At 41.5% G+C, this 13,624-nt stretch overlaps 1 protein-coding gene across 2 annotated transcripts in view; it reads left to right on the forward strand.

Moving 5' to 3' along the window:
• Positions 1–12,981: 12,981 nt before the first annotated feature.
• Positions 12,982–13,624, forward strand: part of LOC121929313 (carboxyl-terminal PDZ ligand of neuronal nitric oxide synthase protein-like) — a 60,546-nt gene continuing 59,903 nt past the window's right edge. The window contains exon 1 of one of the 2 annotated variants that reach the window (XM_042464738.1): positions 12,982–13,322. In XM_042464738.1, coding sequence (XP_042320672.1) covers positions 13,164–13,322 — 159 coding nt within the window. In that variant the 5' untranslated portion in view covers positions 12,982–13,163. The remainder of the gene's footprint in view (positions 13,323–13,624) is intronic. The other variant, XM_042464739.1, reaches the window with a different exon arrangement.

Below are 13,624 nucleotides of genomic sequence, written 5' to 3' on the forward strand. Positions count from 1 at the left end.
TTTAACTGGCCTGGCTCAATGCTAGGGAATTCTGGGAACTGTACTTTTGTGAAAAGTTTAGCCTCCTCTGTCAGAGAGCTCACCTGATGAGAGTAGGGTTGTGCCAAACTAACCCACTAATAAGCCTATTGATTGAAAACCACACCCATTGACTGGCGCCACAATAAACTACAGTTCCCAGGATTCCCTAGCACTAAGCCAGGGCAAACTGGGTAATTTCTGTTGTGTGTTTTGGATCAAATACATTTATAGTCTCTGCCCTATGAGATCAACATAGATCCATCTATTAAGACCCAATAGCCTTTGCATAAAAGGCACAAAAAGAAGAAGAGGGCAAGGGATCCTGACAGTGCTCTCAGGTGCCACTACGACAAGAATCATCTTCTCTGCATCCAGTTGAACAAGAACCAACTGGGCAAGCTTAGAAAAGGGAACCTTTGACGTCTAGGAGTCCTGTGTTGCAGTGCTTTTTCTTTTAATTCTCTATCACTTTACATTTCTTTCTCTCTGAAATCCCTTAATTTTCTCTCATGTTCAAGCCTAATCAATTCAATTATTTCTTTTATTTGCCATGTTTCCCCAGTTTTCTAAGTGTCTAAGTTTTCAATTGTGGTTGTGCCTGTCATCTCCAGTCTCCTTATGCATTTCTTCCCCTTTTAGAACAAGGTTTTCCTAATTTGATTTTGCATTTTTGGGAACTGTAAGATCCATATTTCCTTACGTTTACTAACAGCTTTTTACATCAGGAAACACTTTTGTTGTGATCCTAGTCATTTTTCACTTTATACTTGTTACTTTATTACTTTGGTAATTTAAAAAAAAAATTTTTTTTAATTTACCTGAAACTTTTATCCCAGAAACCACCTTACTGAGTTCAGAGTTCCTGTTAGCGTGTGGATTTTCACTGTGTTCTTTTGGTAATTGTTGTATTGTTATATATTTTAATCATGTCTTATGTTAATTTTATAGTTTGGGAGGGAGGGTTGGGTCAGGGTTTTGTGGGTTTTATTGTTTTTTACATTGTGTTTGATATAAACTCTGCTGTTACCCGCCTCAATCCTGAAATGGAAGAGGCGGGCTATAAATAAATATTTTATTATTATCATTATCATTATTATTATTTATAATCCCCTACCTTAACTCAGCTATTCCATCCAGAATTTCATCTTAGTCTATATTTGAAATCACAGTAGGAGACATACTGTATTCACATACAAATGGTTTTGACATTTCTATATAGGGTGATGACTTCATATTCAGTCTGACATAAAGCTTCATATATGCAGTGCCTGGTTGTGTGTCAGAGTGAGAGAGAAAGAATGGATGAGTGAGTCAGTCTTCAAGTATTTGCTTTATCTATTTATCTCAGTGGTTCTCACCTTTGTGACCCCTTTACATCCACATGCGGACATTTTCCCCCAACACCCCCACCCCACTTGATAATTAGTATCATGACATAAAAGTATTGTGTTCATTGCATTGCTTGGCAAAAAAAGCGGCGACTAAACTATAAAAAAAATATTATTTATTTATATTATTATGTTTTATGTGCTTTGTTGCTTATTTTCATTAAACCCTTCATGTCTACTAGTGGTACCATCGGGCTTAAATACGAAATACCCAGGTTCACGAAATTTTCGGGCTATCCGAAAAAAATCCCCATAGGAAAACATTGTTTTCGGGTGTTTTACGAATGTTTTTTCGGGTTACGAACAAACACTTTTGGTGCTTTTGTCTGGCTCTTTTTTTCGCACGGACAAATCGAGGCTTTTCCCCATTAGCGCTTCTATCCGGCCCAATTACGGCCTCTCACATTCCGTTACAGGCTTCTTCTTTGGTTACGACACGGCTGGCCCAAGGAACGATACTTCAATTTCGTTAACCCGAGGAATGGCACCATCTCTGTATATTTATATTTTAACATTATTAAGGACATAGCTCTCCTCTTTCTCCTCCTCCCTCAGGCAGAGGCTCCAAGTGCCCTCCTTGCCTTTCTCTTCCCTTGTTTGTTATTGTGTGCCTTCAAGTCGTTTCCTTTTATGAGATCCTAAGGGACAGAAAAGATTTAGGAAGCACCCAGTAGAAGCGGAGGAGGGATCAGGGCCTCCAGATCTCACACTCCCCTTGCGACAACTCTTGCTCCTCTTCCTTCAGGTCCAGTTACAGTTTGAAAGCAAGTGATGTATCTAATTGAATGTCTCAAATCAATAAATCTCAGCCATTCAGGATGGGTAACCTTTAGAAATACAATGAAGTAAAACCAATATAGTAATAGAATGCATGGGATTATAGCTACCACCCAGTTCCAGATTAGCACCAGTCATTAAAAAATCAGGCCTTCTGTACAGCACACTACATTTGCACAATCTCATAATGGGTATTGTGAATCTCCCTGATGGTCACTGAGATTCTGCTTTTCCTCTCCAGACACACACATCTTTCACGGATGTTCACAAGTTTACATGTGTTCCCATGCTCCTGCCTTGCTACCTTACAGTGCTGTGCAGCATATGCTGTGCATGCAGAGAGCTACCATGATGATCGATGGCCAGGATTTGTCACCATTTATTGTGATACACTTCTAAAAGTGACTTACTACCAATTATATTTTGCTCTCCTACAGTATGAATTCAAAAGCAACAAAAGTATAAAGAGAAGAAGGTTAATCTAATGGTGTCTATGAGATGGCGTAAAGGTGGTGCGGATGAAACAGAAGAAAAAGTGGGTTCTGCAGTTCAGTCCATAGACCAATCTCTTTATATAACAGATCTATTAACAGATATCAGGTTATTTTTTTCTAGCTCTTTAACAAAAACCCATATACGGAAACGTGTATTTCTGAACCAATCCATTACTGAAGATGGTTTTGGAGCCTACAAAAGAGGCTGCCAGCTTCCTTCAGTGGTCCATTTCTCATTTTCTGCCATCTAGAAAAACTGCCAAACAGTGGCTGCTTGTGTAGGCCTTGTCTGGCCCTTTATAAGTTGCTTTGACACACTCTTAGTATTATTATTATTTATTTAAAGCGCTGTAAAATTACACAGTCGCTGTACATACAATCTTTTTAATTGGACGGTTCCCTGCCCTCAGGCTTACCATCTAAAAGACACGAACACAGAAGGAGAAGGGAGCGTGGTGGTGGGGGAAGGGCCCTGTCTCAGTAAGATAATACATATAAAATACATAGCAATAACAGGAAGGAACTTATTCAATTAAAACAGAACACAAAAGAACATTCAAATAGCAAGTGACAATTATGCAATGCCTGGGAACGCTTCTCTCTGAACAGGATCTTGCGTCTCTACCGTTTCCGTTTTGACAGCTGGTTAATAAGGAAGTGATGGGCTCTGTCGCGGGGGAGGAAGAAGGTTGTTCCAGGAGTGAGGGGCGCAGCAAGTGAAAAAGGGGCGAATCCGAGATGAGGCAGAAGGAAATCCTGGGCTGGGACAGCCGTACCTGACTACCAGCACATGGACGGGCCCTAGTGGGAAGGTGAGGGGGAAAATAAGGTCTGTATAAGTATGTGGAGGGCCAGCCCCTGGAGGGCTTTAAACGTCGACAGCAGGAGCTTGTACTGAATGTGGGAAATGACGTGAAAGCAGTGAAGGACAGTGAATTGGTATGCCAACACAGGAGAGATGTTGGTACTACTCTGATTGGGGAAAGAACACTCGTCCTGTGCAGGACTTTTACACAAACTTATCCAGATTCGACAGAACTCATAGGTCCCATATCTTGACTTGTGCCAATTTTTCCTAGTTCAGTCTTTTTCAACGTAATTGCTCTGTAAAAAACTGTTGTATTGTAAAAGTTGTAAACACTCATCAATCCCTGCATCTAACTGATTGACTGCAGTCAATCTTCAATCTGCATAATGGAATAACAATTGATCCCCACATCAATTGTCTCACCTTTCAGGTAACTATTTCGGGAGACATTGCCTTTAGCTACCAAAAAACTTCCTCAGAGGAAGGAGTTATAATTCAGTGGAAAAGGACACACTTTAATCCTTGGTATCTCCACATAAGTGAAGAAACCTCTAAGAGCCATTGACAATACTGGACTAGATAGATCACTGACCCTGACTTTTTATAAGAGAGGAAGTGAGGTTAAGGACGTTGTCTGAAAGAAGAGGTAACTCCTGATATATTAATAAATGATAGTTATGAGCCCACCTCTTGTACAACACAACCAGGGCGAGCGTACACATTAAAAACAATACAAGTCTCATCCCAAAATCCCCCTGCTAAAATACGTTAAACAGTTAACTTAATGAGCAGAGAGACACTGTAACTTCTCTCAGATGACTAGGCCTTGTCTCTCCCTCTGGTTCACAAAGAAATCCAGCCACCCTCCTGAGTGACTTGTCAGAATGGCAGCATTCTACAATACGTTAACAGCAACTTGCTGGACTTCTTTTTGATGTCAACTTCCTTTTAAGCCTAATCCTTATGGCTCACAGTCATAGAATCATTATCATAGAATCATAGAGTTTGGAAGAGACCGCAAGGGCCATCCAGTCCTACCCCCTGCCATGCAGGAAATCCAGATCAAAGCATTCCCGACAGATGGCCATCCAGCCTCCGTTTGAAGTACTCCCAAGGAGGGAGACTCCACTACACTCCTAGGAAGTGTGTTCCACTGTCGAACAACCCTTATCTTCAGAAAATTCCTCCTAATGTTGAGGTGGAATCTCTTTTCCTGCAGCTTGCATCCATTGCTCCGGGTCCTAGTCTCTTGGAGCCGCAGAAAACAAGCTTGCTCCCTCCTCCATATGACATCCCTTCAAGTATTTAAATAGGGCTATTCATATCACCTTTAACCCTCTTTTCTCCAGGCTAAACATACCCAGCTTCCCTAAGGCGTTCCTCATAGGGAATGGGTTCCAGACCTTTTATGCCGGGTTACTAGTAAAACCCACATTGTACACTTTCCTTGTGACTCTATATCCCAGCAATCCCCTCCAAAAGTGAACATGTGTGTTCCACGAACCTTCCTGTTCACCACAGTACCTCAAGCTTTAAGCTTTCCCTCGTGGTGCCATTCTCAACTGCACTGACAGTACCTGTATCTGTCTACCTGTAGGGCCTTTGTGAGGATTTCGCACCATTGTCCTCCGAACCTATAGACAAAACTTAATACACCGTTTTGCACAACTCCCTCACATCCTGGTACTACACACCTATCTATTTCATCAAACCCTGGGATCATCATTACCCTGGTGCTTGCTCCATATACATTTCATCAGCTGTGTGTTCAGTTAAGAAGTCTCAAATCAAAATGTCTATCTGGCGTTTCCTTGCAGCCAATGCTAACACTAATCTGAGACTTTCTGGCTTTGCAGTTGGAGAGAATGCCTTGTCAAAATTCTCAAAACACTGCTGAGAGAATCCTCTACCACCAACCTGGCCTTATACTTGTGGGTTCCATCTGGCATCTCCTTCCTCTTAAACACCCACTTGCAACCCACAACCTTTCCGTCTCCTGACCTTTCTCCACTTGAAACACCTCCCTATTCACCAGGATGAGAAACTCACATCCATGGCCTCAAACCATCTCTCCTGTTCTTCCCTGGATAGGTAAGAAGCTCCTGGTAGCTCCGGCTCATGAGCCACAACAGTACACACTTTGCACATTCTGCACCACAAAAGATCAGGTGGCCTTCTGACTCTCTGAGTCCTCCTGGGGATTATTATCTCTGTACACCACTATCATCCTCACTGTCACTACTGTCTGTATCTCTGCATCTGCTGATGGCACTTTCACTAATTTTCTTAGTGATGGTGAGTCGTGTACCTGTGGGTTCCCTGCAGGTGTTAGGCTGGCCATCTGGCATAACCTCTGGTGTTCTTACCCCTCCAGTTCCAGTACTGACTCCTGTTGTCCAATTCTCGCAAACACCTCTTGGTTTGTGTGTGATCTTCCTCCACCCAGAGTGTTTTTCCAAATTTGCACTTCTGGACACAGGATGCGGCCATTTTCTCGTAAAACCTGTAACTATTCCCCTAAAACCCCACAAACATCAGTCTCTGCCACTTGGGTCACCATTCTTCTGAAATGTTGGGGAACCAATACATTGGCATACTGCCCAAACACCCTTAGGTAGCTGGTTGGGTGTCCTCCCAAATAACATGAAGTAGGGTTTTTGTTTCACAGCAGAATTCCAAACTTGGTTAGTGATGTGGCAGGCAGCAGGATTGCCCCCCCCAAAGTCTTCTGGGCCCCTGCATCAAGCAGCATGCAATCCTTTATCTGTTAAAACACCCAATCTTTCTTTCTGCAACCGTTTCCTGCGGAGTGGCGCATTAGTGGTGTTATGGCGGATGCCCTTCTGTTTCATCCAATTGTTCAAGCTTTGGGACAAAAACTCACCACCCCTATTTGTCACCAGAGTACCAACCTTGTACTCAAATTCCCTTTTCACCATCTCCACCCCAGTTCTTGATGTGGCAGCACCTCATTCTTTTCCCTGGTGTGTAGCATAGGAGTATCTGATGTGCCTATCGACAATGCCCATCAGATACGTATCTACTCTTGCCCACAGATTTGGTGAAGGGACTGGCCAGTCAGCATGCACCATTTGGAAGGTTTCTGGGTGGTGCATTTGTTTTCTGGCAACAGGAAAAGCATTGATTTATCTTGCTGCACACAGAACAATCCAGATGATTCCTGCAGTTATTCAATTTCAGCCCAGGACAAACACTTCCCAGTTTCCCCAAACTAGTGAAACTAGTGTGTTCCAGCACCCTATGAAAATGTGTGCACAATTTGAGTGCAAAGGCACATGTTTACTGTAGCACACTCTGCATGGTCATCTAAAAATATAATTTATTGTGGCTTAATGCTTTTGCCCAAACCTGGCCCCCTTTAGTAATGACACAGTCATCCCCCTCAAAATGTAGGGCATACCTGTCTGAGTTGTGAGGAACACTGACCAGACAGTTTTGCAACCGGGGGCACACAACACATTCTCAAAGTCTTTGGCAAACCCCAGGAAAAATACACAGTTCCCATGTCCCTTATTTGGCTTGAACCCCATCAGCCAAACCCACAGAGTCTACATGAGGGCTTCCTGTCCTTCAGCAAAGACTTCCTTTAACTAATGATGGGTTGCTCCAATGTCAACAGCCAAATGTATCTGGCTTTAGCCGTGAGATGGGCTTGACTGTCACTGTTCTTCACTGCCAATACAACTCTTCTGTTCCCAGGAGACCTGTGTTGTTCCTTCTTTCTGGCAGCAGGTGGATTCTTGCAGTTCTTCTTGAGATGACCTGGCTGTCCGCACATTGTAGCCTCCTCCGACTTTGCAAACAAGTGCACTCTCGGCTTGTTGAACTGTCTGATGGTGTGTTTGCTGACCTTGTGTTTGGCATGTTGCTGTCTTTGAATGCCTTTCTCAATGCCGTCTCTGGATTCCGAATATTTGGTGGAGCAAGCTTGTTTTCTTCCTGCCCAAAGACTAGGTCCCAGAGCCATGCATGCTGCAAACTACAGGAAAAGAGATTGGACAACAACATTAGGGGCATGGACTGGATGGCCCTTGTTGTCTCTTCCAAACTCTATGGTTTTATGAAACATTCTTCTAGTAACATAACCTCCTTGCATGCTGCCTTCGTAGCTTCTGTTTGAAAAAATATTTATTGCATTCTCCTTACCCTCCTTAGATAGACAGGAACTTCCCTCTATCTATCTCATTCTACTGTATCTATACTATGACTCCTGTCACTCAATCCTGGAGGCTGTTTAACAGACTCTCTCTCAAGATTCTATACAGTTTCTCTCAGTCTCTGATGCAGTAACAGTCTCCTTGAGTGAGGTTAACAGTCTCTTCCTATCTATTAAACACCCGTTAGAATAAGGATTATTAGTTTGTTGTGTATTTATTATTTATTAAAGTTATTATTATTTGTTTTTAAACTACAAAACTGTATGTTTGTTATTTTTGGAGAAGTCTTTATCTTTAGGAAGACAGATTTAAAATAATAGTTTGACCCACACTTTGTTGTTCTTGCTGTGAAAAGCTGAACTCTAACTAGTTTGACTTTCATACCTGCATATTTTTGTTCCTTTTAAAAGGGTTAGCACCCTGGGAAATTTAAACTGCACCCCATTTTTAAAGGATTTTGGACTCCATATCTCAAACTATACTATGGAAAAAAATGGAGGCATCCTCGCATCGATAGAAGTACTCCATTTAATAAGAATGCTGCATGAGGAAGTTCTCTTAAAGTTAGATGCACTCCCTAGGGCTACCTTACTAGGGTAATAAAAACAGAGAAGGAGTAAAGCAAGGTTGCATATTGGCACACCACTTTGTTAATTTTTACATCAATTTATGGTGAGCCACCTCCACAACACCAATTTTATCCTCTCAAATAGCTGAAGAAACATTACTGTGCTATTTATGCAGATGATGTGCTTATTCTTTCAAGAAACACCATTGACTTCAAAAGTAATAGTGCGTGTCTCTTTTTTGCAAAGGAGATACCACTGCTAGCTATCAAAAATCTAAAAGGATGCCATTTGCCAGAAGCCTAGAGGACATTTTGGATAATAGATGTCCCTAGGATAAAAAAAGATCTCCTGCTTCAAATCCTGAGTGTAGTTTTCTATGCTTCAGGAAGTGCATAGGATTATTTTGCTAGCAGTTCTCAGAGATGGTCAATACCTCTTCTACAGAGATCTACAAATCTGATCTTATTCTGCCAATACTCCATAAATGTACTGGTTCAGGTTTTCCTGTTATATCAATCCTACCAAAACATACTTGCTCAGCCGCAGTAATAATGAGATGGCAGTGATTGCCCAGGATTAGTACAATAATGAAGTTTACAACAGTACCATACATGTATATATAGTGCAATAAATGATCTAGGTTAATAGGATCCCCCTCTGTTACCTAATGTGTATCTGGAATTGCCTTCCTTTTATTACTGTATTCACTATGTATTTTATGTTGTTTTACTTCTCTATGATCTTTTAAAAGTTTAATGTTTGACCTGTATTTAACTAGTTTTTATATATGGTCTGTGACTGCCAATAAAATATTTACAGTAGTTTGCAGGCCCAAAAAGGTGTGTTGTCTTCCTGGGTTATAAATCCATGATGTAACAGAGAGAGCCTGTTTGACAAAACCTGTCAAGCTCACTGACCTTACCCTTCCTTTTGGTTCATGTGGGAACCAATGACACTGCAAGGCATAGCCTGTCAAATCCAGCCGGATTCCAAAGTTCAGAAACACAGGCTCAGTAGTTAAAAACACAGGAATATTTTTAAAAAACTATAGATCCAGTCTGGAGAGTTTCACTGTCAGGAACTGACCAGGGAATGTTACAACTACACACATTAAATTACCACATAATTCTGTACCAAAATTGGAGTATTTACATTATAACTATACGGTGCCTCAGAGAGTGCCTCAGAGATTGCTGGAGTCTCTTTCTTTGGAGGTTTTTAAACAGGGGATAACAATCTGTTGGGGATGCTTTGATTGTGTATTCCTGCATGGCAGGGAGTTGGACTGGATGACCTTTTGTCTCCTCTAACTCTGCGTCGATTCTATTCTGTGATCTATACACCCATTCCTTCTGAGCTTCTGGGGAAATGTTTCCATTGAATAGATACAGTACTCGAGTTTCCTTTTAAACTATTTGGAGTCCAATTTCCCCCCCTTCAATGGTGTTCACTATACACAGAATAGGTGGGAGAGTTTTACCAAAACATGCACCTCATTATTCTCTGCTGCCAGTTTGAGTAAACTAAAATGGGAAATTGGGCATAAATGTACTGTAAGTCTTGCAGCTCCAATACTGCCATTTCTTTGTTCACCAAACATTTAACAACAAAGGGACAACACCACCTCAGTGTTAAATTTTTCAAAATTTGAATACTTTTCAAAAATTTAGTAGGGAGCATATATGAATCTCCCACTTTAAATTCCAAATTAGTACCACACATGTTTCTTGCACATTTCTTCACCAGCTGCCTCTCTTTATCTTGGAATGAAGTGACTGATGGGATGCCACAGGGTTCTATTCAACATTTCTATCACTGACTTGGATGGGGAACAGAGGGGTAGCTAATACCCCAGAGGATAGAATTTTAAATGACCTTAATAGATTGAGAGAGCTGGGCCAAAACTAAAAAAATGAATTTCACACAGAGAAATGTAAGGCACTTAGGCCACAAAATAATGAAATCCACATTTATAGGTTGTTTGACACCCAGCTTGAGAACAGTATATGCAAATGGATCATGAGTCGATAGTGTGACTGCAGCAGCTTAAAAAGCCTATATGATCCTTGGCTCATCAATAGGAATGTACTGTCTAGATCAAGAGAAATAATAGTATCATTCTATTCTTCTTTGTTGAGACCTCACTTACAAAATTGTGTCCAGTTCTGGGGACACAATTCAAGAGGGTTGACAAGCTGAGTATGTCCAGAGGAGGGTGACAAAAATGGTTAAAAGGTCTGGAAAACATGCCCTATGAAGAGTGGGTTAGGAACCTGGGTATGTTTAGCCTGAAAAAAGAGAAGGTGACATAATAGCTATGTTTAAATATTTGAATGGATTTCATATTGAAGTTGGAGCATGCTTGTTTTCTGCTGTTCCAGAGGCTAGGACATGGAGCAATGGATTCAAACTATAGGTAAAGAGATTCCACCCTATAGGTAAACTATAGATAAAGAGATTCCATTAAGAAAAACTTCCTGACGGTAGAGCTATCACAGTGGTACACTGTCTCAGAGTGCTGTGGAGTGTCCTTTTTGGAGGTTTTCAACAGAGGCTGGATGGCACCCAAAGCACAACATCTGTCTGGGGATGCTTTGTGTATTCCTGCGTGATAGGAGTTGGATGGATGGCCTTGTGGTTCTCTCCAACTCTATGATTCTATGAAATGGCTTTCTATGTTGGATTAGTTTCTTCCCAGCTGCTTTCATGCCATGTTATGGGGCAGAGCCTAGCAGTGATGGTGAACCTTTTTGAGGCCGAGTGCCAAACTGCCACACAAACCCACTTATTAATTGCAAAGTGCCATGTTCCACTGGCTTTCTAGTAAAAAACTCTGTGCTGAGGCGACGGGCATGTGCCCACAGAGAGGGCTCTGAGTGCCACCTCTCGCACGCGTGCCATAGGTTCGCCATCACTGGCTCTAGGCACTGAACTGGGGATTCTGAAAGTGCAGTGATCAACTTTGGCTATGTCTTCTTGTTTTGTCTAACCTTAATGCCCCCAGCCATTTTTTTCAAGGACAAGAGAAATAACTGTTTTCAAAAATTGTGTTTCCATGTTTATTAGTTATCCTTCTTTAAGTAATATTATGCCTTGCTTGAATTCACATGAGTGCAAATTCTAACTGCCACATAATGACTGCCAACTCCTAACAGCTACAGAATGCAAAATTGATTAAGAAATTCGTCCATTTTCTTTTGAACAATTGTTTTGACAAGACAGCCTGCACCTCTTCATCCTGATAATAGAAGTTTTCTCTAAGGCGTCAGGAAAATTAGTATGAAAACACACGGATCCGCAGGTGGAACCTTGGAGAGAAGATTCCTAATGTGTCAAAGTTATCACTTCAGAAAACCTTCTTTGGTTGTTATCCCCCCCCCCCCTTTTTTTTTTTTTTTTTTTGGTAATTGTTGTACCCTCTCGTGAGGGCATCTGTCCTGCTTATACGCAGATCTCTTTTGCAGAAGAAGAGTGGGACTGGGATGAGAGCAACTATAGGTGTGCCCGACCCAATCTACAGGTGAGCAGAGAAGGAGTGGCACTGTTGACAGAGTTGGCCTTTGGTAGGAAGCAGAGTTAAACATTAGCAGATTGTATAATACTCATAGTTTTGATGAACCAGAGATGAGGCTTTTGAAAAGTGATCAAAGGGAGAGGGGATGAAAAGGGAGAATTTCAATCATAGGTCTATCTACACTGCAGAAATAATGCTTGATTCAACTTGGACTGGATAGAGATTCTGGATGGGCTAAAGTCCTTCACATGTTCTGTAATCAGTGATTACATGTACTGAATACATCACTGACCATGCCAAGACATTTTAGCTGGTGCTTGGTGGTATATAGTCCCGGTTTAAAGATGAGGTATGATATTCATTTACAAATTAAAGGCTGGGAGAAAGGCATTGTATTATTTTGGCCTAAAAAAAGTAACCAAGAGAGATGCAGATTCATTGGAGAAGGAAGGCTACACAGTCTAAAGAGACCCAACTAATTTTCAAAGAATCAGTAGATAAATGGCAAACAGACTCTTTGTTGAAAGGGAAGAGTGTTCTCATAATTTTGCACGTGCCGGAGCTTGCAACAGAAGGGGACTGATTCTTTAAAAAAACACAGCATAGTATAAGCATGAGGAAAGTGACTGTATTGCTTGCGACATTCACAAGGGCCAGTTGGAGGCCATGATACTTGATCATTAACATGGATGTCTATGTATACATTTATTTTTGAGCTTATCAGATGCTGGGAGCTATAATATTCCTCCCATAAAGTACAGCCTTGAGGGACCTGGACTGTTTCTGGGGCATTAAAGTAGAGCATTTGTGTGACAAAAATAGCAATGTAGACCCCATACACCTCGTTCTATGGGAATCGGACTTCTATAGGATGCAAAGGCACCTTCATAAGTCACCTTAAATGACTCTTAAGGTGACTTATGAATGTGCCTTTGCACTTCCTATAGAAGTCCGATTCCCATAGAACGAGTGGATATCACGTTTGGCTTATGTCCTAACATTCAAACCTCCTCACCCTCAAAATTACAATTCAAAAAGTAGGAAATTCCTTGGACATGCCTGTTTTCCTCTTGACCAGAGATAGGCAACTCTTGGAGGTTACGAGGCTTTTTGTCCTCCGCAGAGGTATGGGAGGGGGCAAAAATTGGAAGAAAATTGTTGGGGGGAATTCGTCTCCAAATATTATCCTCTAAGTTTCTTAGGGTGCATAGGTGCAATTTCACCATGTTCTTCCCCAGATCTTTTAGCCCCAGACTGGCTTACTTTCTGCTAAGCGATGGAGGGAAGGTAACCTAAAACACTTCTGAGGGTGTTAAAAACCCCATGCCCCCTAATGTAGGGGGCAGAGAGTAATTTTTTTTAATTACAAAAAATTGAGTTGTAGGGGGTCACTGTGAGCCAATTGGTTTAGACAATGGCAAACTATGTTTCCCACAACATACACATACAGTTGTGCTGTTCCTGCAGGATATTTATGTGTCCCCGATTCCCAGGACCTGAAGATCTTCCGTTACATTGCCAGAGATGGCTCCAGCAATATTCTTCGCTGCAATGTCTTCAAGCTAAAAAGAAGGTAAGCATGCAAGCTGACATGGCTGAACAAGGTACAACCCTGAAAGCTCTTATGTCTGTATAGTACACTGAGTATCCCCCTTGTATCTGTGAGGTTTGCTTTTCTATGTTTCAAGTCAAAGGGGGACTTGAAATCTACCTAGTTGAAAACCAGGACTGGCTTGCGGAAATACAGTTACTTCCCTCAAACATAGTGGGAGAAACGCATAGTGGAGAAACAAGGAGACCATAAAAGTTGTAAAACAGCATGAATATGCTCTGAAAACCTGGGCCTATACAACAGATTGAGGACTGCAATTTGTA

Source organism: Sceloporus undulatus, chromosome 4 (genome assembly GCF_019175285.1).
Source record: "Sceloporus undulatus isolate JIND9_A2432 ecotype Alabama chromosome 4, SceUnd_v1.1, whole genome shotgun sequence".
NCBI lineage: Eukaryota > Metazoa > Chordata > Lepidosauria > Squamata > Phrynosomatidae > Sceloporus > Sceloporus undulatus.